This window comes from Asterias rubens, chromosome 8 (assembly GCF_902459465.1).
Source record: "Asterias rubens chromosome 8, eAstRub1.3, whole genome shotgun sequence".
Lineage (NCBI taxonomy): Eukaryota > Metazoa > Echinodermata > Asteroidea > Forcipulatida > Asteriidae > Asterias > Asterias rubens.
In genome coordinates, this window is record NC_047069.1 from 8,545,673 (window position 1) to 8,573,052 (window position 27,380).

At 37.7% G+C, this 27,380-nt stretch overlaps 1 protein-coding gene across 1 annotated transcript; it reads left to right on the top strand.

The window, feature by feature from the left end:
- The first annotated feature begins 13,716 nt into the window (after window positions 1-13,716).
- On the top strand, window positions 13,717-19,877 carry LOC117293850 (somatostatin receptor type 5-like). Its single transcript, XM_033776312.1, has one exon. It carries the CDS (start codon window positions 13,794-13,796, stop codon window positions 14,958-14,960), a length of 1,167 nt encoding a protein of 388 aa, XP_033632203.1. The 5' UTR covers window positions 13,717-13,793; the 3' UTR covers window positions 14,961-19,877.
- The last annotated feature ends 7,503 nt before the right edge of the window (window positions 19,878-27,380 follow it).

Sequence of the window (27,380 nt, forward strand, 5' to 3'; positions counted from 1 at the left end):
GCTACCGCATAGAAAGTCTTAAAATTGCTTGAGGAACACTTAAGCGGAAACAAAACAGTATAATGGATACAAGATTCGAGAAAACATCAACTGTGTATTGAAATTGATGTGACTTTGCTTAGAAAATGACTATAAATTGTAAGTGGACTGTATGCAAATATCATAAGTAACAACATAGAACTTTTCCTTTAATGTAAACTGCACTTCTTCATGCAGGTCAACCGTGCAATTTGTAGTTACTTTAGTTTGTAGATGACCCACTTAACTGGAAATGGGTGTTTGCGAAGATTGATGATATTTTCGCTTGAGTCAATTACGATTTTTATTGCTTGCTCGGGAGTACTTCTGCAAACTCAGAAAGCTAAAGTTTAAAACCAAAAGGGAATCCAGTTACTTTTAGGGAAACTAGTTTTTCGATTAGGTCAACTACTATCGTTTAACGTAATGACTATAAGTACTGTAATGAATGAAAAAGATCACAACAAAATATTCAGTGGAAGTTGTTTTCATTAAAATCGACGGCATAATAACTCTGTAACTCCGGGTAAATGAGGACAATTTATAATAACAAATAATTTAAAGTAAAAATACATGTCAGAAATTTAGAAAAAAAAATTCTTGTTGAAAGGTAATCAGCATGGCCGGACACGAATACGGGCTTCTTGTCACGTTTAGGTGGTGAGCCTCGTCACAGCAAACCATTAACGCTAAAAACTGCAACATGATATCGAAAAGTATATGTCTACAGCACTGACGGTAATTTTGTGTAATCATCTGGCAATCGAGCTTTTCAAGAGCACACGATTAATTGCATACCTATAAATATATGGCTGCAATTATCTGTATCAATACATTTTTTAGAAAGTTTATTACGGTCCATTTACACTTTCAACACTAATAGACGAAGGACAAATCCAAGTATAGTAGTCAATGGCTTTCACATGAACTCCAATATAAAACTGCTGATGTTTATAAGAGTTTATTTATAATATTACCACTTCACCAAAAATGTTTGAGATGTTTGTTGGATACTGATCTTAACTTAACTTGCGATGTATGGCGAACCCTTGCCATCATTTTATGAATGTCCTACCCTTTAAACTCGTTATATTAATAGGGTGCAAAAATACTTTGGCTCTTGAACTTGTTTCAAAGCTTTCATCGAACAACTTCCACAAACTGTTCGTCAGAAACGGTATGGTAATTTCCCTTTTATCGAGTAGCCCCAAAATACAACATTCCCGGGTGTCGGAAATAGCACACCACCATCAAGTCGGTGGTTATCGACCGAACCTTAACTATTTCCCAAAGTGTCGAGCTTCTTCTCACTCACACAGAAAATTACGTAAAGTATACCTGAAAATAATCATCAAAAGTGTTTGGCAGTGTAATTTACAGTCTTCTAACTAGGTTTCATATTGTCATGGGCTGAACCGAGGGTGTGTTAGTCGGGTCGGCCTCATCCCACGAGTATAAACTCTTCAGAGTGCTAAAAGCTACAGGGCTTGGTAGTTTCTTCCCCTCTTCTCTGTACATCTCACCGTCTCTTCAACTGCCCCCTTTCTACCTTCCATCTGTTGCAAACAAATAGTTCGGTAGCTCAGTTTACTTGTTCAAATATTTCAACTAGATCGAGGTGATTCTTGAGAAAAGAGTTAATGTGAAATGCGAACCCGACCGTTATATTAAACTTAATCTCAAAAACCTCAGAGGTGGTGGTAAGCCAACAGACTTGAATTTGCCCTCAAGTCTCCTGAGATGAAGCTTTTAAGAAAGAGGGACAAACGGAATATTTCACAAAGTAAATTGGAATGGAGTTACCTGGGGTATGACAACTGAAGTCTTTTAGGAAATGATGCAGGTAATGCGAGCATGCAACTCAATTTCGAACGGAAGGCATGGGTCAACCATTTTGTGTGATCCTTGGGATTTTCGGCCACGAAGGAAAAACCTGTCAATCTTTGAGATATGAATAAGGTGCAAGATTCACTTTTCATCATCGATGAATGTCAGTATGCAATGGTACCGATGTCAGTATGCAATGGTACCGTCATACTGTAATATGTTAACGTTTTTGTGGTGACTATGCTGATCAGTAATTGCGTTTTTATGAAATATGTCTTTAAGTTGCTGTGATCATTGTAAGCATTGGTTGTACTGCCAGTCTTTTTAATCGACATGCAACAGTCATTACAGCCATCCCTTTCTAAAAAGGGTACTCTTTATTTTAAAACATTCTTTGCTGTTGTATTTTTGGCAACCGTACTTTTACGGACTATAAAATGTATACCAGATGTATCTTTATTTGTTCGGTTTTGCAGTAACGGGTTGAATTGGTTAACGCAGTGGAATTGTCACCACGTTTACATTTCGGGTCGATTGTATGGGCTTTGTGGCACTATTTCCACTAAATGCCTGCTCCCGTCAGTACCTTTTGAATAATACAACATTGTGGCACTGCGCTGTCGGATTACAACTTGAGATGACTGGAAGAAAGAAAAATTCAGCCATGTGCTTTTTTTCTTAAAGCTCATTTTAAAAACAGTACAACATTCATTTACTGCAGTCAAATTGCTTTTCACAAGCCTATACCCATTGCCCTTAAAGTCACCTGGAAGTGGTATTTTTTCAAAATAAAGCTTTTGTCACTAATATATGTGTTTTGATGAGTGGAATGTGAATAAACAGTTAACTAAGGTATTAAAAAATCAGTTCTTATGTTATTTACAAATTTAAGAGTAGACCCCGACCCGAGAGGGCGTTGTTCGTTACGTCAATCGAGGCAGACTTTGCCTGTAATGCGTAGAGTAAACACAATTGCAAAGTACATGTACGGACCAAGTCGTGATTTTGTACGTTTCAAAACGTTTTTTTCCGGCAATGCCGACCAGGTGTGATGCTGCTGAATGCAGAAAAACACTTTTTGAAATGTACCACCTCATTTCCAGGTGACTTTAACAGTAAGCACACAGATGAGAGGTACGCTGTAAGTAACTCTCTCTAACACGGATCATCCAAACTTAAAAGGACAGTTTTAACTGCGAAACCTGAACCGCGAAAAGATAATAAGTCAATCCATGAACATCAATCATGGATCCTGAGGAAATAACGGAACCTTTCAGACATTTTGGCTTCACATCAATCGATCATGTCCCATGAACATCAATTTGTTTGTGCGCTCGGGGAACTATTCTGTAAAAGCAGTACATACGAAACAGTCTAAAGTTTTTTAATCAGACAGGCTGTTGGAGCTAATTTTGTATTTATTTAATTTTGTGTGTGTTAATAACATCACGCATCGTGCTTCTGTGTATATATATATAGCACCCACGTCCATATTGCATCGCTGCATGGACACGCTGATTGAAAAAGTGCAGAAAAGTCACGATTCATGTTTCGCTTCTTCAAAATTAAGAATTAAGATTACGTGTCTATCTATGTTTGAAGATTTGTAATTGTTGGAGGAGTGCAGGTGAACCCATTACACTTTACTCTTCAAAGTGTATTAACTGACACATTTGTACATCGGCGGTTTTGATGGCCATGGTTTACTTTACCATTAGATATATATTCTGATAGGATAATACCTTTGCACTTTTGGCTCATTTGGCTAAAAGCTTCCGTCGGAATGCAAGGATGTTTCATAAGCACTACCTTTAACGTACTATTAAGGTTTGCCAATCAAACTAAAACCATACGTGCTCATAATTTTATTACGCATGCAGTATTGCACTGTTAGCCTTTGACTATACGCAAAACAACTTTCTTTAGTTTTGTTTTCATTTACTTGTTTCAGGTCATACGCAATTTTCGACGCTCTGTGTTTGGGTGCCTCTGTGTGGCCACTCAAATCAATCTTAGTTCTAATTATTACAAATATGCCGTGTTAATAATAGTATAATACCTTATAGTACAAATGATGCAAAGGGTTCTGATATCGAGATTATACGTGTCTTGCTCAAAATGGCAGGAAATTAGAAGGGCGGTGTTATTGCAAAACGTGACTGGATGACAACATAGCCATTCTTTGAGTCAATTTGTATGGAAATGAGAGAGTCGTGATGATTTACAAGGAAATACGTTTCAGGCAATTTTGAGTGACGAGTGTATTATGGCATGGACAATCACGGATCCGTGGGGCAGTCAAGTACCAACGCTTTGCAAAGTCTTCAAATTAGCAACAACCAAGTGTACACAAGTTTTATTCGTCACCCTCTTGAATGAGCTTATGCTGAAAGTCGTCCTTTTGGCAGTGAGCCTTGAGAGATTTTGCAAAATGAAACCAATCTTGAAGCAAAACTATACCACTTTATCGTTGTGTTTTATGGCAGCTATGAAACAATATTTTATCTTATTTAAATCCAACAAGCTTGATACTCTCTATACGAGATGTTCACGTGCTTTTTCCTAATTGTCAATTGGTGAATGATAAACCAATCCATTTATCTTTAAGAAATAATAACAATATGACTTTATAAAGAAACATTTGTACGGCAAACCTCAACAAATTTGTCCCGTGCAGCAATATAGAAAAAGAGTCCTATATAAATAGTTTCCTCTGGAGGAAAAACCTGAATATAAACCGTCGCGGATAACAACACATCCCAGGGCACTTTTTTGTCGAGAAAGGGGTGAACGTCCAAAACTGCTAGAAAGAACTCGCTTTGGTGTAATTTGCGAGTGACAGCGAAGAAACGAACATGCTTTTTTTACACACCAACTTTCTCCCTCTTACTCCTTCCTTTACCCGTGCCTGCCTACAGCATTTCAGTTCCCCTGGTGGTCTTGTCATTTTATCCAGTCACCTCCAGTAAACTGGGGGTGTTTTTTGCCCGATTGGGCTTTCTCTCACTCGCCGTATATATGAAAGAAACTTTTGTTCCTGTTTATCGCAACCCGTTCTATGCTCCGGGAATTGTCATTTTTTCCATGAAATTCTCCGGTTACGTCGGAAGTCTCCTCGGGGATACATCCGTCCAGAAAACGGGTTAATTGCTTTTAATACAGGAAAACGGTGGCACACGCACTTGTTGTAAAAGCAAGTTAAAAGCAAGCAAACAAACAAAATTAATATGTTCGCTGTTGTTGTTAAATGGTGTTTTCATTTCGTTAATGGAAATGACACAATATTTCTCTTAAATGCTTCTTTCTGCACACGAGCTTTAAGACGTTGCCAAAATTCGGCAACGAGTAAAGCAAAGAGCGGGTATTTTGAATAGGTTGTTCTTAGCATTGATGGGAAAGTGACATCGTGAACATTATGATGACAGTCATCATAAATCATGACAACAAAAATCACCTTAAATGATACTTCATTATCATGAAGGAGAAATGTGCACCGTAACGCTTATGCTGGTCAAAATTACCATTCTAAATTGGTGTTAATCGAAAAGACAGATGATACAATTACACGTAGGTTCTAGATAACAGTTCCTAGAAACTTTAGTAACCCCGCCGGCAATTGGTTGTTTTGAGCAAGAATTTATTAGAATTCCAGTGGTTATTTGATTTTGGTGCCTCTACTCAGAACCTTCTAAAGTTGTTTCCGAATCCGAAACAATAACTGAAGTGTTTTTGAGCATGTATATCATTACATAGGTTTCCGATTAAAAAAGCTGCCCACGTTTTTGAAAAATCGTTTTAATTTGATACATGCCGATTCTCGCAGTTACATTTGCATTCATTTTGTAACGTGTTAAAATTGTCATACATGTCTCAATGACGTTGTTCCATGCCCGGTTTCGGTTTGTGTGTGTAATGTATTATATGGATAGTTTAGTAAAAACATCATCTATCGGTTTGATCGAACGTAGTTCCTTTGAATGATTGTCTGTGTCGGATCGTGTAAAGCAAGCAAGACATCCAGTGACCTGACATTTTTCATTGCTTACCCATTCGGGCTTCTCTTGCGCTCGCTACATTGTCCCATCTCAGAATATTAGCCTCCCTATAAGTTTAAATTGTTTCGTTTGACGAAGAGCCAAATAATGCATACAATGATGTCAGTAACTTGATTTGGATATCTTTTGAGCCAATATTGTTAGGGCTAGGTTCCGTCTGCATCATTTATTCAGATGGGTAAATATTCAGCCTCCGGTTCATGTTACATATATACATCTGTCAATGAACTCTTATAGTTAAACGCAAAGAGGAAAATGGCGAAAGCCATCACCAGGAAATCAGATCCCAATAGGTATTAAAGGCACTTCTGGAATTGTCAAAGACCAGTATCCTCACTTGGTGAATCCAGTACCCTCACTTGGTGTGAACGCTTTTGCTCAATTAGTCATCAATATTGAAAGAAATAATGAGAGAAAAAAATACTATCCTTGTTGCCAGGCATTTGTGCTCCATCAGATGCCTGCATGCAAAAAGCTTCATGCTTTGTCAGATTCAAATTTTGTAGTGACGATTTACCTCTTCTGCACACTATTTAAAAAAGGGGTTGTTTAAACAATGTTTTATAAATCAACAGCTCTCCGGTGCTCTTCAACAAAAAAGTTGTCATGGTAAAAAATTTTTTAAAGTATACCAGCTTAAAGAACCCTTCACTTTGAGTCAATAATATAAGTGTATAAATATTGAGTGATCTGTACTTTCGGTTGCAGTTAACGCCGAGTGCAATTTCACGCTCGTGAATCCCTCTTTAAAATGTAATTTCTCGTGATTAAATACCCTCGCGATATTGATGAGTTTACACATGTATATCAAGTTGCCCCTTCACTCAGATCCCACACATCACAGACTATATGCAAACACGACCTTCAGAAAAGAAATTGCATATCCCAAAAATTCCCGTACACGTATTCTAGCAAAGCCCTATGAATACAAAACCTTTCCCATTACTCATATGATGGACTATTCACAAGCTGAGCTTCTTCTTTGATCAATTCCGTATTATTTGTCACACCTTCTCCCTGTTTCAGTTTCTTATATTCCCACTTTTTAAAATGTGTTAGCTATTATATTACCATGATTAGCAAATCTCATTATAAATACAGGCGTAACAAACAGTAGTTACTATTGATTATTTATAATAATCATAACGTTAATAACGTTATTCATCATCTTTTTGACTTGTTAAGAGCTTAATGACAAATACACTCGTTACTTTGTGTCAGAGGCGTGTTTGATTGGTGTGCCACCGTGAAGGTCGCCATTTAAGATGAAACTTATGTTGAACCGTTCTGTTGTGACTTTGTTTTATACGTCTCCAGCATGGATGAGCCCATTTTGTGAAATGGCGTGGCGCGAAATGGCAGCCATTCTAAGTTATCCAACAAGGCGCCCGAAATGCAAGGACAGCACATTACAGCGCATCATATAAAGTTAGGACAATTCAAAAATTTGCAGCGAAGTTGATTTGTCCCTAGAGTGTCAATTTATTGACTTATTATCACTCAGGAATGTCCACGCACCAATATTAGTGGTACACACCTGGGCGACCATGATGAAATATTCAAAAGTGCTATGCCAAACTCAACATTTTGTCAATCCAGTATAGCGTTTTGTACCGAAGCAGATTTTAAACCGAAGCCAAGAACCTGACATTCGCCGACATGTTATAGTGATGTTCCTTCATTTCTATTTTCACATTTAACTCGTGCGGAACCAACTGAGGTTTTAAATAACTCCTAATGAGGAACTCACTCGTTTTGTTTTCTGTAATCGTATTGAGTACAATACTTATACTACAGTCAACCACTCACCGACAACCGTTGTCACAGTAATATCAGGGATCAGCACCCGTCCCTTGATGACACCACGCAGATCGCTGTGCAAGATGACACATTTCGGAGCAGCCCTGCAATATTTAGGTTACCCTCTGGTTGCAATAAGGTGATGTTTATGTGAAAATAAATACAATACTGATGTCCTGAAAGGTGATATGTATTAAAGGGCATCTTGGGGGGCGGGGTGACGTTTGGCCAGAGTGTCAAGATAACAAAACAGAAAAGTCAAAATAAAAGTTGATATTTTAGTATTAACTTAAAATGTAAGAAAACAAGAATTTGAAACACCGCTGCTGGGTTTTAGTACATAAAAACAAATTGCATATTATTATTCCACACGTCCGCGCCCGCCACGACCAGAAATCTGTCACGAATATTGATTGTGATAAACACGAAGCTACATTGTCGTTTTCCCCAAGTCATTTGCCTCTTCAAATGGTTGTGTGTCTGAATTGTGGTTTGTTTAAAGCGTAAATCCAGTAACATTTAGTGAACTCTCATCTGATATCATCCTCGGGGGTTGACTTTCAACTGCACTTCTCACTGCTTCCTCGTGTCACATGTGTTTGTGTATAGACAACCGTAAATCACACCATAAAAGAATGGATTTCAAATGCAGCTTTGAAAAGATCAACAAAACTGCGCCATAATTATGATAATATCACTCTAACAGTTGAGTTTTATACTGTTCATTTGACATACAAAATAGTGTTTTTAAATATTGTCAAGTTTCGTATATTCGATCATGACAACATGAGCGGTTTACATATATAGTTACCGTGATGTACTGTGCATCTTCATCAAAAATGGACTCATTTATCTTCATCTTGTCATGCCAAGTGAAATTTTTGTATACATTTGTCATTTGTGTTTTAGTTTTATATGTATTGCTGTTAACATTCCCATATCTAACAAGATGATATTGAAAGCTGAGATCTCCCCATGTCAAAAATAGTTTGTGAATCTCTTAAATAGTAAAAGCTGTTCACTTCAATGCATGTATGTTGACGTGGAATGATCATTTCGCCTCGTGATGCTGACATCTCGGTTTTAGATTAATCGACCCTGTTCTGAGGAGAAAAATAGTAGCTTATATTAGAACATTTGGTCACACCATAATCTGGATTCGTGATTTGAATTCGCTTATCCTACTTCAATGCATCGAGCTTGAACGGGATTTGACCCATAAACGCATAGGCTGAAAATGTGCATTACATCAAGGCAGGGCGAAATTACTTGCTGTATGATCAACCACCCACCCCCCCTCCCCTAAAAAAAGAGGGGAACAAATAATGCCCTTAGTAAAGAAGCCACCTGCATGATGTACCAGTCTTTGACGGCTATAACAAGAAGACATCAAAAATTGAATATTGCACACTTGTGGCCATCTGCCCATTTTTGCCACTTCTCATCAATGTGGGTTATAATACAATTATAAGTGCATAGTCACGACCGGACTGCAGTGTGTCATTCTGTTTGGATTATGGTGCTGTTGGAACGCAAACATTTGATAAGCGGTAAAATTAATGCCGGTACACAGCTGCAAGGAACTTGTACTGTTGCAACCAGCTATAAATTCAGAAGACCAAATATGATTTATATGTTAATTTGGGCTCACATATCTTCTCGTTTCTTTGAATTGGAATTTTCAAGTTTATAAAAACGCACAGGGGCTTATCTATCTTCCATCAAACGAAACATGTTTATGGAAAAAAAATTTCAAAACCATGAATAAGAAGTACATATTAAGTGCAGAAATACATACAGGTAAAATTCATTGAAAGCAATCTAGACTAACTTGATTGTGGTGTTTCTCCTTGAAAAAAAATAGGTGGGTGAAGTAGATTCGCGGCATTTGAAATGTGTTATTTTATTCATTCAAGTTAAGATTTCCATCTATAAGCTGTAAACTTTGCAAAGTTAATGCAATAATCTGTACAAAACTTGAAAAACATATTTTGGATGTAAATTCTGATATTTTCTATATCCCCGTAAGTATAGTGAAAATACATTTATCTCATTTGGGACTGCTTGTATTTATCAGCAATACATAAAGATGTGTCTAGCATTAGTGATTACCTCCGATTTACTTGTAGATACATGATCTTGAATTCAACTGTCAACGTTTCACCACGAAACTGTAAATCCGTGGGCTGTGTTTACAATGTGTGGCAGTAACACTATCGTTTTGGATGGCAATGTATATCAATGTAGTGTGCGGCGAGTGCAGAGTTCTCCTTGAACGAGAAAGCACACCGGCACTGGAGAGCACTCCAGTGAGTATTGTCTAGAAATTGAAGCCATTTTAATGGAGACAACCAAAGTGTAGATGCTGAAAATGTACTGCATGAAACGTCGAGGCTTTACCTTAAATAAAATGACCTTTCCCCTGAACATCATATTTTACCCCTCATATAGAATTAATGGCATTACCAAGGTGACACTGCAACATCTGCTGAGATAAATCTTCCATTCAGAGTGGCCGATGAAATATTCATCTGGAAGACCATCGTTGCATGTTGTAAGGTCCGAAGGCGTTTGGTGTATCTTACCTTTAATACATAATGGGACTTGACCGATTTTCTTGCAACATGGAAGTGAACTATATGCCTTTTAAGTTATCATCAACCCGTAAAAAAAAGTGCAATGACGGACATGATATCATATTAAGGTCTACTTAACGGTTTGATCGGCACTGATGATTTTCTTTTCAACAAACAGTCTTGCTTGATCAGAAAGTCCTCAAATCCTCCCATGTACTCAGGTTACGTGTCATGAAATAGCAACCTTACTCCCTAAAGCACGGGACCACTCAACTATATATATAAAACAGTGAATTTTCACGTACACATCATGAGTGCATTGTGTGAAACGTTTTTGAAATATTATACAAATTTGTTTGTTTCGAGAAGTTTGCAAAATAGAGTTAATGTTTAAAACAAATTGCTTTCATGCACACAAATATGTAAATGGCAATTAACCTGCCTTAATCAACAACCGCAAAGTATAGCCTTTTCAAATCGATTGTTGATAAATAATATGGAGCGAAGATGAGCAAGTAATATATATTGTTTGTCTGTGAAATCGAGAACGATAATAATGTTTCTATTCGAACAATATTAACCCATTATTAGTTGATGTTGGTGGTTGTTGTTTATGGTTGTTGTTGTTGTTGTTTTGTGTATCGTACGCAAGATTTGACTGGGTAAAATGGAATTAAATTTCTCCCTCTTGGTGAAAAAATAGTGCCTACTAAAGGTGACGTGTTAACATGCACATTTTAAACTGGAAGGTTTCGCCTTCTTCAGTTCGTATAAAATTGACTCAACAGCGTTATCTCAGTTATCATACCTGAGGCGCGGCACGAGCGTGTAGACACGTTGCACCATTGCCCCGAGTAGGTAGTGGACGATGAAAGGTACTCACACCATTAAAATTGTAACCTGTTTATTATTCAAAATTATGGGGACCTAAGAATGAAAGTGAGGTTGATTAAAGGTAATACTTTTCGGATACTTAGTTCCCCGCAGGCATCAGATCTAGGCATTGATTGTACGTTTTTCTATACACAACAAAAGTTTGTTTGACGTTCTAAAACTAAAAGCTTTTTGATAAAGTAAATTTATAAGAAAGAAAGAAAAAACAATATTAGCTCTCGGGTTTTGGAAATATTTTGTACTGAAGCCACAAAGACAATTAGGGTGAACTCAAGGTGAACTAAGAAGTAGAAGTATCTCAACGTATGGATAATTTAACTCCATGTCATTGTCATTTTCAAACAAAAGTACTACTGTTTTGGGTTTTTTTTTTTCAATTGTTTTGAATACACCTACTCATTTACGTTGTTAGCTTTAGTTCAACACAATATTAAAACACTCCTGAAATGAATTCTAAAGCGTGAAATTAAACATGAGTTTGGTACACGAGTAGGCCTCTGGGATCTGAAAGCACTGCCTTGGGTCACATTGGCCAACTTGTGTCCTCCTAATGGCGTCTTCTCCCTACAGGTTATTTTTTTTATCTGAACTACAAAATGTCTTTTTGAAATATATCTTAGCTCGCACAATGATCGAGGTTGGTGCCGGGGGCTAAACACAATATGATCCACACGTTGTTTGTCATTTCCGTTGTAGTTAAATGAGAGAACGGGTGTTTCTTTGTACACAGTGACTGGTCGAGACATTTTCTTGGCACGACATGATACATGATCTAATATAAAGCTAATCATCTTCGCGTAAGATATTATTATACCTTTAAGTGTAAACCACACCTATCGTTGATTGACACAATAAAGCATTTACCTCAGCAACCCTTTCTCAAATGTTACTCCTGTGAACAATTTTGAGAGACAATTATTGTCACTCAGGCTGAGCGTATATTTAAATGAAACACATGTCTATATGCTGTTCTACAATATCACTTTTTACACTAATGCTTCAACGCTGAATTTTACCCGTTATGGGATTGCCAAATAATTATATTAACATCTTGTACACCTGATGCTTTTAAGCATTATTATTATCCAGCAAAGCCTATTAAAAGATACTCGTTCGACAATATCGTAGCAACCACTAATTCCCAGTGAACGCCCTCAACCAAATACGTCATAACATTATTATCTTTGGCATAGTCCATAAATGCTGATATATTATTGCGTGTACATAGTACATTGTTTAACATCTAAATGTTTGGTTTGTATTGGTACGGGGTAACATTTAATTGTAAATACTTGAAGAAGCAATTTCGAATACACTTTTAGTAAACTAAGAACATGCTGTGTAGTAGAAAGCCTGAACGTTTTTAAAGTTCTTAAAAGTACTAAAATGCAAATTGAAATTCTTTATCCTACGCCAAAAAAAAAAAAAAAAATATATATATATATATATATAAAATCATGTTTGAAATCAACCCGTTTTGTCATGCAAGCAACGGCAGCATGTATACATGCACACACCAATTTCTCGTCTCTGTGGATTTGTTGAAATTGGCGCCACGGACTCCGGCAAATCCCCACCTTAGGGCTCGTTATTCTAGACTAGATTCTAGACCAGTCTACTCAAAGGTTGGTTGGCTCGAGATCTGATTGAGCCCAAATCGCCCAAACTACTCTGCAAATTGTTTTGACAAATCTGTTTGAATGATGCCATAAGTTCTGTCATCAGACGCCCCACCCCCTTCTGATTAAAGAGGGAACTTTGAACGAGCTCATTCAGATTTAACGAACCTATATATTGACCCACAGTCCATATGACCAAATCAATTTTGGTTGTGTCAGGGGGGGGGGCGCAGTTTATACTAACAAGCGGGCATTTTTGGCAATGCGAACGTGTTTACAAGCCCACCATTTACATTTAATCTGACGCGTGTTGTGACGTCATGCGAGGGATCAGTAGCCAAATATATTTTCTGGAGGAAAAGTACGTTGGTTTGATTTGCTTTGTTTACCACAGCGTCTGCTGTAAACATTTTCGACGTTTTCTTGTTTTCACAAGCCATTTCGATCAAGTTAAAATGTTGATTTGGAGAAAACTTAATTATTCTGTGGAAGATTGCTGCGTAGATTTATCTTGGTTAAACAATTTGTATCTGTTAGTTGCGTCAGGCAGTTTATCAAAGAATAGGCCTATGTTTGTAAATAAAATTGTAGTATTCGTTTAAACAACAAAATGAAACGACATAAAGGCAGTGTGTTGCACATTTCCTATTACTCAGTGTTAGAGCCGAAACAGTTTCAAGATTGGAACACGTATACCTGTACTTTCAAATGAAACGATTTTTTCCGGCGGTACATTATCGCCGTGTGTAAATTTTAAGTACACAAGGGCATGCAGCAGGCGCGGTGACTGCAATACACAAAGCGAATAGCAGGCTGGGTATCATTGGCAGAAGTGCGCATGTCTGCCAGTCAATCACAAATTCTGGCTGCTGAAAAAGAGGATGCTGCGCGCCTTAACCTCCCAGTGTGATGTCCAGCACGGAGAAAGCGAACGTTTAGGGCTCGAGCACTGCAAGTACGATCCACTCCTTTTGATATTCACGAGTGACATCAAAAGTTTGAACATGGCTGTTTACAACTATTCTAACTTCTCTGCAATAAGAGCTAATTGTGATCCGGAGCTTTATAGAAATATCACGTATGACTTTGTGGAGGACTGGACTTATCACGAGGGACAAATCTTCTCCATAACTGTTCTTTTTCCTATTCTGCTCTTGCTTGGTTTGCTTGGAAACTCCGCTTTTATTTTTGTGGTGTATCGTCGACCTGAGATGCGGACCGTCACTAACTGGTATTTGACGAACTTAGCAGTTGCAGACATATTATTTTTGGTCAGTGCAATTGTTGATAAGATTTGGTTATATGCCAAATCGCCGGTGCCAGGGGACGATAGTCCACATGGACCAATTGCATGCATTGTGATATCCCTTCTGGCAGATCTGACCTATTTTGCTTCTCTCTGTTTCATCACTTTGGTGTCTTTCGACCGTTTCTTGGCCGTGCGTCGTCCGCAGACCTCCAAACGAAGACGGACCAAGAATGCAGTGCCGACTAGCGTCGGATGCTGGGTGTTCGCCTTCTGTGTTGCGGCCTGTCTGATTCCTTCAAGAAGCAAATTTGTCAAGTACTGTCTCGATTGGCCTCCGGGAGATGATAAATACAAAGACTGGCCTTTAGAAATGTACGTTTGCAGATCACACAATATTTGGGTGGATAAGTTCATCAATGTAATCCAAACGGTACCGTTCTTTTCTGCGTTCGCGCTGAATGTGTTTCTCTACATCAACATCATTCGAAGCCTGGATCGGTCCATCCAGAACCTTGGTCATCATGGAATGTCACAGGACAAGAACGTGGCTATGAGGAATCAAATAGCCAAGATGCTAGTGGTCAACGGAGTGGTCTTCTTCTGCTGTCTGTTTCCGTTCGAACTAATGTGTTTATTCCAAGTCATCAAAAGTCTGCAAGGCCCCGATGTCCTACCGCTGAAAACAGAGGAATTATTGTATGAAATATCTCGTGTATTGGCCTACATAAACTCAGTGGCAAACCCTTTGATTTATACACTGCTTAGCCACAGGTACAGGGCGAGTTTTAAAGCTGCGTTTATGTGCCGAGGGAACATTTCTCAAAGAGGATCTAGACGCACGGAAAATGATGCCGCTCACAATAACGAGTTTAGGACCTCTTCTTTGCGGGGACAAAATGCAACGCGAGACGAAATTTTATGAAGGAATTTTACAAAAACTTGTTTGGTTAAACTTGAAGTTGCGTCATCGGTTCTGTAGGATCTGGTGCATTATGTAAAACATATTCGTTACACGTTGCATCATTGAACGGGAAAACATAGTACTGGAGTTGGCCTTTATCTACACGATAGTGGTAGTGTAGATTGTATGTATTATTTGAATGTGTATGCTATACAAAACTGTACAGTTTCATAGGTCAAAATTGAGCCGGTTTCCGTGTCTATTGGGCCTGACCCATTGCCGGGTAAGGCTGACCCGTCAAATGGTTACAAATTGGACTTAAAATCGGATACCGCGTCATTTACCGGGTAATTTTACCACAAATTCCCAGTCAGCTTGACCCAGAATGAGTCAGGTCCCAGGGAGTCCGGAATTCTAGTCAATTCAGAGCCGGGAGTTGTCGGTTCTATGTCATTCTGGTAAAATCATAATCCGTCAATATATACGGTTTGCGTGCCACTCTTCCGGTTAAACAATAGAGTCTGACATCAAACATTACATCTGTAAGCAAACTAAGACGGTTTAAGACTTACCCAAGCTGAGATTCAGCTTTTTAAAAAAAAGAAAATCTCTAATTAAACGCCCACCATCGCACTGTGCTTGATCATACGTCAGCTGTCTTAAAACTGCAATCTAGAATATAGCCATTGGGTTTTTATTTCTCAGAACGAACCCAAGGGTAATTCCGTCTTCGATTCAGTTGATGTGATCATTTTTCGGAGCAAATTCTTCTAAACAGGCGATTTAGTCAAACCCGATTTTCGTCCTGATTACAATCAAATTGCGCACGGGTAACCTACTTAAGATTTCCCTGGACACTGTATACAGTTTGACAGTGTGATGTCTGAGGGACAGTGACGTCGAATAAAGTAAATATCCCGTGCATGTTTTTACAGTCACATAAGTTGCATGCAGAAGTCAATACTACAGTATTCATACCATCAGCGAAGCCAATATGTCGAATAATGTTGTTGTATGGTTGATCCAATAAACCTAAAAGGATGGCAATCTAAAGCCGTTTAATTTGAAACCAAAATTCAATCAAAATGGTAGATTTGACCGTGAAATTTGTGCAAACATCAGCAGAGTAAATTTAGATGCAGGACAAGATAAGGTACACGTAGGAGGATTTATCAATCCATGCTGTTTCTTCAATCAAATGGTTATGCCGAATTAATCTGACTGTGATTGCATGTACACTTCGATTTACGTTATATACAACTGACTGGTAATTGAGGATTGCTCCAAGAACCGCCAGTTAATTCTAAATTTAAACATTCATGACTGCATCAAGGCTAGTTTAAAGTGTGGTGTGTGAATAGGAGAACGAAATATCATATTCATTGTAGTGTTGCATTAAAGTGTGTCTCTCTTGTCCAGCCTATACGTGCAATGTAGTGCCGATCCAACGAATTTAACTGAATGCCGAGCACAATTGCGTCTCTGCTTAAACATTAATGCATCTGACAATAAGATATTTCTGATGACGATTGCCGCTATGAATATTTAACATTGAACTGCTCAATGTCTACACGCTTAAATGACTCATTGAATGTTTTCTTTTTTTATATATAAATTAAATTAAAAATGTTCGTGGTGATGTGACAAGTAAAAAAAATTAAAAAAAAGTTTTTACTCCCAAGAAAAATAGCGGTCTACAGTTAAAACAAGACGGATGACATGATTGATTGAAATGTCAAACAAAGCCAAACCGTTTCTGCATGATTACCAAGGTCTAGTGATGAGTGTCTCGTGCAATTAGTTATTCTCGGTGTTTCAAAACATTCGTCTCTAGTTTTGTAAAAACAAACCGTGTCAAACGACCGGTAGTAAAGGAAGTGGTCTCAACACAAGCCGGGACAGAATTGCAATTAGGTGTTGTTTAATGGACGAAAGTAAACATGTAGTCCTTCGCAATGCCGTAATATGGGCGTGGCTATATTGCCAATTATATGTTTTGTCACCACCAATTATATAAAAACAAATTCGCTTCGTCAAAATTACTAATCTAATCAAGACGAAAGTCTGTAGTTTGAAATCACTCCGTGAACATTGTTTTCACAATCAAATATTGTTGTATATTAAACGACCACGGTTTTTATCCATGGGACTTTTTTGTATACACACTTAAAGGTTGGGTCAAAGATTGGATTTGATCAAATTACTGATTTAAAGGCAACAGATATAAAAGAAATATGCAATAAAAGTCACATTAAATTTTCATTGTCTCAGCTGAAAACAGTGTATAGAGTCTTGCTGAGAAACACCAAACAACTGTCACGGAATTTGTGAAAGCTTTCGCAAAAGGACACCGTAACCTCAAGAAATGTGAGAAAAGATTCAGCCATGAATCGTTGCTCAGATTAAAATGTGTTACGTGTTAAATGGGTATACAATCATCCAAACCAAATCACTTGCCATGGAAACCTTTCTCTAAAATGTTTATACTCTCAGCAGTTGCAGTGCTTCTAACAAAATCAGTTTGTTTTGTCATTTATATTGTATACATTGTTCTACCAGGCTATGACCCTACCTTTTTTTATACTAAGGTTCAGATTGTGTGTGTAGGCCTAAAGATTTACAAAACAAATTTAAATTTCTGACTACCGACCTAACTAAACCGTTTATTTGTGAGACTTGACGTTAACCTAATATTCAAGAATAAGATTTTATTCCATCTTATAAAACGACCTTTAAAAAAAGGTTTTAAAATTAAACCATTCAGTTCAAATGACCATAGATCTCCGGCTAAAGTCAAACAGTTAATTTGCAAATATAATGACGGACAATCCTGTAAATTATTAAAATAATAAGGTTAAATATTTCGGTATTAAGGCAATAAAAACAATGATATTTATGAGCACTGCAGATCTGATGTGCTGCACCGGTAAAAATTAACTATAACAAAAAATTATTTGCGAATTTTTTGAAAAAAGTATTCAAGGACAGTTGGTTTTGGGGAAGCAAATGTCCGTTTTCAGTTGTCTGCTTTTTCCATACTGATTCGCTTCGAAATCTGCTCGCTTATCTCTTAGAACATCATGAATAAAATTTAAACACCCCTCACACACAACCTTACGGATCCGGTTTGTGGAGTCCTGCAGGGTGGTTCTATTATTCTCTGTTTAAAAGAATTTGTTCTGTACAATAAGGAAAACCTATTCTTCATTAAACCTGTTTTGTAAGTCCACATAGTGTTTCGATTCCCTACTGATGTGAACGTTATTGGTTCCCAGGTCCACACTCGTATATGTGGCGTTAAAACACACACAAGTGGAAAAACCTGCAATTGGGGACTTCCTGACAACAGCAAGCTCTCTTGTGTATACGCTCTCCAACTGGGGATCTTTCCCCAACTGGGAACCATGTTCCTTTTTGTTATAGGCCAACGGTTTGAATGTGTATACGCACGCAAACAAACAACGAACTGCGAGTGTCCGCAGGTAATAAAAAAGGAGTTGTGAGAATACTCTCGACAGGAGCAAACAACTGGCTAAAGTTGCTTTAAATTAAGTTGACTTAGATGCCGGTTTCTCCCTTTATATTCCAGTATTCTTATCTTTCAATATATTCCCTTGAATAAGATGTTTTCTTGAGGTTTTTTTAATTTGTTTAAGGACCTCCCGCTTTTGACGAGACACTTGACTTGACAGGCGACAATGGACTGCGGACAATTCTGGACTTATTAAATTCTCCGTTTAAAATGTAAGAACAAATTTTTGGTTGATTACTTCGAGGACTAAAAAGCACTTATACCCACTTAAAACCGTAGTGTAATCTGTGTATAGTGATTGTGATAATCTGTCATGGTTTCTGACTGGTTTCTGTATATTTTGTAATTTAGTAATGGTCACGTTTAGTATTAATGAATCACTCCTATACTTCAATGGCAATCGGATAGTTACGATATCTCCTTGCAAAAACAAACAAACAAGCGCACAAGCGAGCGAAACAAGTGACCACCCTCTTTTACTTTAAAATATTGCACAGCAAACACTTGAAGTTTTCATAACGTTTGTATTTGTGCAATATGAATTTAAAAGGGTCGTTATGGTATTCAACTTTAAAACACGCTGGATTTCGAATCAATCTTTTTACGTAAGTTTAATGGCCGTACAGTGAAAGCTAAAAGCTTTTCCCGAACCCACCCAGTGTCTGTGTAATTTGATTTGTTCATTAAATTATTGTTCGCATCGGGAACTCTTATAGTTATTCCTTTTAGGTTATTCGAAGTACTATAAGACTTCAGAAAATTACTGTTTTTTATATGCGAAACTCAACAAAGGACGCTTTTTCCAAACTGAACACTTGTGTATCTTCCATGTGAATGAGGTGATTTGTGTCTTTATTAGATTACTTAAGACATATTTGCTTTCTTTCAATAGAAGTGACTCGAATTATACTTAACATTGTGTATAGTCCTTAATCATGCATAATCATTTTAAAGGTACGTTGTTACGACTGAGCAATTTTGTTCAATTGACGTTTTCTTTGCGTTCAAGATGTTCTCATATACTTGTAGATAATGTTGGGGTTCTTTTGGGTGTTTAACTGTTGGCGTGAAGCGTCCTTATTTGTTGCCGTTGTTGACCCCATCACTCTGTATTCGAAGGGCGTTACGGTAAATGTGAACATCCTATAGCCGACCACATTCAACCCTTACAAATTGTCAACAAACAATAATTGCGAGATGGTCCTACGTGACTTCAATGTTATGCTTTTGAGAAGTTTACGCTGTAGGGGCTCGATGCACGAGTCTGCAGTTGCAGTCATATGGCCACTTGTGTAATGAACGCCTATCACGTCTTTCATAATCGCACACGATGATTAAAGGCAGTGGACACTATTGGTAATTACTCAAAATAATTATTAGCATAAAACCTTTCTTGGTGACGAGTAATGGGGAGAGGTTGATGGTATTAAACATTGTGAGAAAGAAGTAATTTTCCACGAATTTGATTTCGAGACCTCAAGTTTAGAATTTGAGGTCTCGAAATCAACCATCTAAACGCACACAACTTCGTGTGACAAGGGTGTTTTTCTTTCATTATTAGGGACTTTTCGTTTTCGACGACGGATGGTTCTGCGACGGTTGTTCAGCTAAACGTTGTCGTTTTCAGCACAACGAAGATTCATCCAAAGTACTGTCGTAGAAATTGAGGGACGACCGTCCTCAAAGCCGACGCATGCGCAGATGACGCCAAATGTCATCTTACCCGTCGCAGAACCATCCGTCGTCGAAAACGAAAAGTCCCTAAAATCTCGCAACTTCGATGACCGATTGAGCTCAAATTTTCACAGGTTTGTTATTTTATGCATATGTTGAGATACACCAACTGTGAAGGCTAGTCTTTGACAATTACCAATAGTGTCCACTGCCTTTAAAAACTATTTATATCCATAAATATATCTACAGTTATTATTTCAAGCTTTTTTATTCAAATTCACTCTCTTAGATTAAAACTGACGATGCACGATAGTTTTGTTAATGGAGTTCCAATTGGTTAGAGTGGGGTTAGTATATCTAAGGGTATTGCGGCACCACGTTGTAGACATCACGTCGTTAACTTTTGTCCTCATCAATGCCGTTGTAACGAACAAAGAAAGATTAAATTCAAAAAACTCTTTCAGTAACTACAAGAGTTAAAAAAAAAAAATCCAAATTGTAAATATACTTCAAATCACTTAATCATGGACGTTGACATTTTGTTGTGTAGTTTTTTAGTTATGTTTCATAAAATGAAATGTAAATTTTTTTCTTTGTGCTGACGCATATTTCAGTATTGACACCTTCACTAATGTGTGAAAATTATGTAAAATATGTATAGATATCTACAATATGTTTGTAATATAGAATTGACTGTTAATCTCATATCAGTAAAAGTTACTGTTTAATTTGTTAATGTGTAGAGTTCATTGACGACATAAAAATATTAACGAACATGTTGGTGTTCTTTATTATTATATAAAACAAAAAAATGCTGATTTTTGGATTACCAAAATGTGAACAAGACATTACATCGTCATCTGTACAAAAATGATGACTAAGTATTGGTATGCGGCAGACGGGCAAAGTAAACTAGTATAGTGACTTTTTACTACGCGTTTTTTCCGTGGTCTTGATATTCTTGTACTGACAACAATATGTACAGATCATAATTGATTTGTTTTATTAAAGGAAATGCACGAGTGACACAAACCTTAATCCAACGACAGATTTGATCATTGAGTGGACAGTTGTGCAATGTCTTGATACTTTGGCATGATTGTAATTGTAATTTCTTTGTACATTTCCCTCCGTCATGTCTTCTGTCAGTATGTAGCCAATAAGGCATCTGCGAGTGGCTGAGTGATGTATCTTAAATCTGTAGCAGATGAAGTCTGACACACTTTTTCATTTTAAAAAGAATGATCGTCAGATTTTATATGTACAGACAATGAACTTTCAGTTTTCGGATGTGTAGCTCATCGTGTTGCCAACGCTTTTCTTCCCCTGTACATATAAAAATACGAGAAACTTCAGATAAAGAACGTATTCAAGAAATCGTCGTGAAATTGGAAGTCATGGAGTTCAAACTAGCAAATCGTAAACATAAATTCCATTACATCCCACGTTCTATAAAAGACTTAACAATGACTGAGTCAGCCATCCAGTGTATCAACCATGATCTTGAGGCAGAATGGATACGTAATTGGCAGATTGTGATCCATAACCGTCTGTCGAAAGAAACACGCTCTGTCAAATTGTATGAAGAAAAACTAATTACTTGTGCATTAAAATCTTGCTTTAGAGTGTTCAGTTGCTGTACGCAGTAATAAATTAAACTTAGGATGCTGTACCAGCTGCTGTAATATTATGAACGGGAGGAAAATCCTCCCGACCACTAGAACGAAAATTATAGCATCACAAATTACAGGTTATACGCAATCGCCACACCAGTATTTAAAGATTTCCCACTTGGGGCCGATTTGGGCAAGCACCTTATATTTGTACAGTTTGAGATTTAACAGCTCTGGCTAAGGCTTTTTTGGCCTGATTCCATTGGGGTGTACGATCAATGGCAATGCTTTGCTCAGAGGATTGGAGCGGCTCTTTGTCTAGATTCCTTGGTCGGTAATGAAGTGCTACATTTTACGTGAGACGAATCCTGATCGATTCACCTGGGTATCACATGACATAGGTGGTGTAGTTAATAAGTAGAGATAATGCTGTTGGGCCACACCTGCACGGCATAACCCCCCTGAATCGCCAGCACTCGCGTTGTTGGATTACAATCCCATGGGATTCGCTGGGTGGCGTATGTAACCAAGCGAAACAACATTTGAGAACCCGACATTTTGGTTTGAAAATGTTTTGTCGTAAACTTTGAGACTGGCGAATCGCGAGAAGGCAGAACTGTACAACGAAACGTTTCTTTAAAGTACACCTTCCAACAAATTATGGTTTAAGCTCGTGTGGAGCCCATTCCTTCGCCTAGCTTGTTTTCCCAACTGATGAAAATATTCAAGAGGATACTAAAAATGGAAAATTCGTGCTCAACTGCACAGGAATCATCCGCAGCGTAAACACAGTGGTCGCCTGGGGAGAACGCCAACCCCATGGCCCTCCGATCACGGTGCCCTTTACTCTCCCCCAGTTGTAGTAAATTTCGCCCACACGGGAACACCGAGTTCCCTCAGCACGGGTCTTTCGTCTAATACATGTATCTAACCAAAATGCAGCAACCTTTAATGATATCCCGACCATAGTTTGCCCTCAAGCCTACTTGAATCATACCCAGGGTATACCGTATAGTTCAGATTGGACAGGGAGCTATGTAAGGGTATCATGGAAATACATAGGCCTATTGGAGATGCTCAGGTGAATTCAGAATCAAATCATCAAATAAAACCTTAATGAAACTACATTCAAGTGCCAATGTCAACATTATGTTATTCTTCACAGCTTTACCTTCTCTGAAGGCTTTTCCGTTGAGTTTGTACATCAATCTTGGAATTGTTTGGGGCGCATGCATGATTAACAACTGCATAATACCAAATAAGAACAACCGCAAAATCAAAATCCATAGTTGTACAACCCGAGGTATCATTAGCAAACATAAAGCTAAACCCCCATGCACATGTTTATTGCAGACCAACATAATCGGATTGCCTTTAATATTCATCCGATCTTGGGAAATGTTGTATATCACATTTGCGATAGAAGTAATTGCACAAAACGACTTCCACAACAAACGAAGCACAAAGTTCCCTGCATCATACTCGATTGGCTATAGGGCTATTTATGATGATCAATTGGGTAATTAAATCACGGTACTTCAAAGAGCGTACAATTTCACAAATCCCCTCCATAACGCATCGCCCACTATTTCTGTCTCGCCTGAGACAACTTAATTTAAATCAGCTGGAAAAGTAATATTGTCAAGCTTTATAATCAGAAAACTGATCTGAGGGGAAGTGAATTAATATAAGCGGTGGGGGAGGGTAACGAATGCATAAAAATGAGCATTCCGTTAGAACCCGGGGACTTACATAACAATTATGAAATTATATAAAATGGATTAAACGTATAATAATTAGTAATTTATTTAGACCTCTTATGTGTGTGTGTTATTTGTTCCACATCGAAACAGTTTTACCACTCATCTCATGATATTATTTCGATGGCTTTTACAAAATGAATGTTTTGTTCGCGAGTTTGACTTTCCTCCCTACCCCCTCCAATAACGAAACGATCATACGCGAAAGTGAAATAGGCTGACATTTTCCGGATCTTAACCTTCATTACTCCGAGGCAAAATGCTTCCTTCACCCATCAGTCACCCCATAAAACTCGGTTATATAGGCGATATTGGTCATGCCAACGCGTTAAATAGGGCTTGAAGAAGGTTTTAGCAAAACGCAGCAAATGTGTTTTGGAAGAATTGGGGCTTGTCCCACTTTGACGGCAATGGCGAAAATACCGGCTTTTCTTAGAGCGATGCACTCTTAAGCCATACCCTCTCGATAACAGAGATCTTCCCGGTACATCGCTCATCGTTCATGGCACATTCGATCCGTACTCAGGTTGCAATTTGATCGGACAAAAAAAAGAGTTATGATCTGTTTGAATGCGCTCCCCGTGATTAAGAACTAATGTAAATCTATCATAGTCCAGACTCATCGCATGTCTGCTTTTAAAGGCAACGTGTAATAGTTTTTCACTTTAAGAATGAAACAGATCACAATTGAATACTATTTTGGTTTTATGATCAACTTGGATTTACTTTTTTTAAGAAGGTAAAAAGCAAAGTCCAGTATGGTCACTGTAAGCTGCCTGCCTCCCCGATTTAAGCCTTTTATTAAAAGGCTCTATATTCGATTCCATCGGGTAATCCTAAGATCTAAGCATATTGAAACAGGCGATTCAAGCCTAAAGACATTGCAGTCTGGATCACGAATTTCATACATTCAGCCTTCATAAAATGAGATTGTCTGCCACGTGGATTTGATTCTCATAAATCAGGTGTCAATCATATGAAATTATCCACTTAACATATTATTAATACAACAATAAGTCCATAGGATACTTCGATAGTGATTCAAAGCAATTAAAGTAGTCATCTCTTCATTAAATAATCGTTTATTTTGATGATGTTGACACAGAAAGTCATTATTTGTATTTGTTGCTTTTTGTCCATTGTGTAAAGTAATAGAAGCTGTAATCATACAATATTGGTAGAAATTACACGGGTTTCAGTACATAATCTGAGTACAACTTCCTTATATATCCGTGATAAGTTGTCTTGACATATATTCTCTGCTTATAAGTTAAAGGCAGTGGACACTTGGTAATTACTCAAAATAATTATCAGCATAAAACCTCACTTGGTAACGAGTAATGGGGAGAGGTTGATAGTACAAAACATTGTGAGAAACGGCTCCCTCTGAAGTGACTTAGTTTTCGAGAAAGAAGTAATTTTCCACGAATTTGATTTCGAGACCTCAAGTTTAGAACTTGAGGTCTCGAAATCAACCGCCTAAACGCACACAACTTCGTGTGACAAGGGTGTTTTTTCTTTCATTATTATCTCGCAACTTCGACGACCAATTGAGCTCAAATGTTCACAGGTTTGTTATTTCATGCATATGTTGAGATACACCAAGTGAAAGACTGGTCTTTGACAATTACCAATAGTGTCCACTGTCTTTAAAACCAAACATTATTATTATGTTCATGCTTACCTCTCCTTCTTTGCAATATTGTAAAGTCGAAGTTGTTGTTATTACTTTGTTATACGTTTCCCCAGGGTATGGGGTTTGTTCCGATTTTGGAATAAAACAAATAATACAACACAATACAATACAATATACAATACAATAACAAAACAATACTAATCAGTAAAGATACAAAATAAAAACGAGTGGGCATAAATATACGTTGATAATTTTCTATGAATACATGCCGAGATCAAATGACTGTGTTATTTGATCGGATGCTTAAAGTCCTTGGCTACCGTTCTCTTAACAAAAACAACGGTATTTGAAATTGAAACGAGGAATAGAATAAACAATGCTTCAATTCGATTATTCTTAGACATAGCTTGCAAACCATCCAACTGTTTGGTCAAGACAAACATAGACCAATCACTTTCTACCTGCATTGCGGTATGGTTGTAAACTACGGGATTTTTGTCTTCATTCTTTGCTGAAAGTAAAAGGCAACATGTGACTTATTTATCATCGTGCAGTACATATTTCGGTTTGGCAAATAATAACTATCTGTCTCAGGTTAAAAGCATTGTGTTGAACTGTGAAAGTTACAAGCTAGATGTTGGTGTGTTTTTTTTTAGATAATCTTCCTATCAACTAACTCGGCAAACTCACACAAGGGGATATAAACGTCAAGCTGGCAACAACCAATCTCTCTCATCATACATTAGTTTTTAAACGTTAAAACGTCTATGATTATGAATTGCACAAAAACAAGACATTGTGATTCAGTATTGGTTCCATGAATCCTCCTTGAATTTCCGTAGGACCGTTTTCGCGATGTGACAGGATTTTCCTCGTACAATTTTCTCCTTCATCGATCTTTATTGTATGTATTTTTACTGCTCGATCAACCGTCAAGCAAGGGTCGATTTTGTTCTTGAAGATTTAGGTCCAATGATTCTGCGAGTATTTTTGGTAAATATTTCCAGGAAAATCTGTACGTTGTCCTTGCTTTTTATTTTTCTATGAGTGAGGCGTCCTATTTATTTTAAACTAGGAGACAAAAACCGTGTCCTTTGGGTTGCGGTGTTTTCAGAAAATTCCTTGACCGCTTTGTTTCAAGTGTTTTGATGTTGTTGTTGTTGTTGTTGTTGTTGTGTTTTTGGTTCGTTTTGTTTTGTTTCCCCCGTGAAATGAAGACCTATATTCAGTTGGTATAATGATACATCAAATACACGAGAACGCACTGTATTATGAACACAAAACACATTTCACTAGGCGTACATTAGGTAGTCGCGGCAAAATAATCATAAACACCCCGGGTTTTTGTGCAATGGCCATGGCTTTAAAGGCAGTGGACACTATTGGTCATTACTCAAAATAATTATTAGCATAAAACCTTTCTTGGTGACGAGTAATGAGGAGAGGTTGATGGTATAAAACATTGTGAGAAACGGCTCCCCCTGAAGTGCCATAGTTTTTGAGAAAGAAGTAATTTTCCTCGAATTTGATTTCGATGACCGATCGCAAGTTCGATGACCGATTGAGCTCAAATTTTCACAGGTTTGTTATTTTATGCATATGGTGAGATACACCAACTGTGAATGCTAGTCTTTGACAATTACCAATAGTGTCCACTGCCTTTAAACAGGTTTTTGGGGAGACACAAGTTTATGATGCCCAACTTTCGAATGATTTGAAATCGCTGCACAAAAAAGTCGATGTACTTTTCATCACTTGAAGCCAAATGTGCTTTCGGTGTGCTGAACAACATACCCGTAAGAAACAGGTCAGGAAATGCAAGATCATTCTTTACAAAATGGTGTTCCTGAGGACGCCAGACTGGATTTAAACCATGCATGCACAGACTTTGAAATATATCATTTGTACCAGTTCCTATCCCCAGCTTCTTCTCTTATTACACTACTCCTTTCCATAATTTAGATATCGCGTTTCTTCATTTTCAAGTCTGTATTTTATTCATGAGTTGAATTCTAGTACGACTGAATTCAGATTCGCATTGCTTAACCATGCCCCGTTTTCTACCAAAAGAAGTTTGACCTTATAGACAACATACAGCCAGGAATGTTTTCATGTTACCGCATCCATCACATACGTATATGGAAAGTCATTTTGAAGGCTATCACGTTGAATTTCAAAATGGTTTAGGGGGCTTTGGCAAACACATCAGCAGGATGAGTTAGAACA

Coding starts and splice junctions, on each gene's coding strand:
- LOC117293850 (XM_033776312.1), top strand. CDS start 13,794: ATGGCTGTTTACAACTATTCTAACTTCTCTGCAATAAGAGCTAATTGT.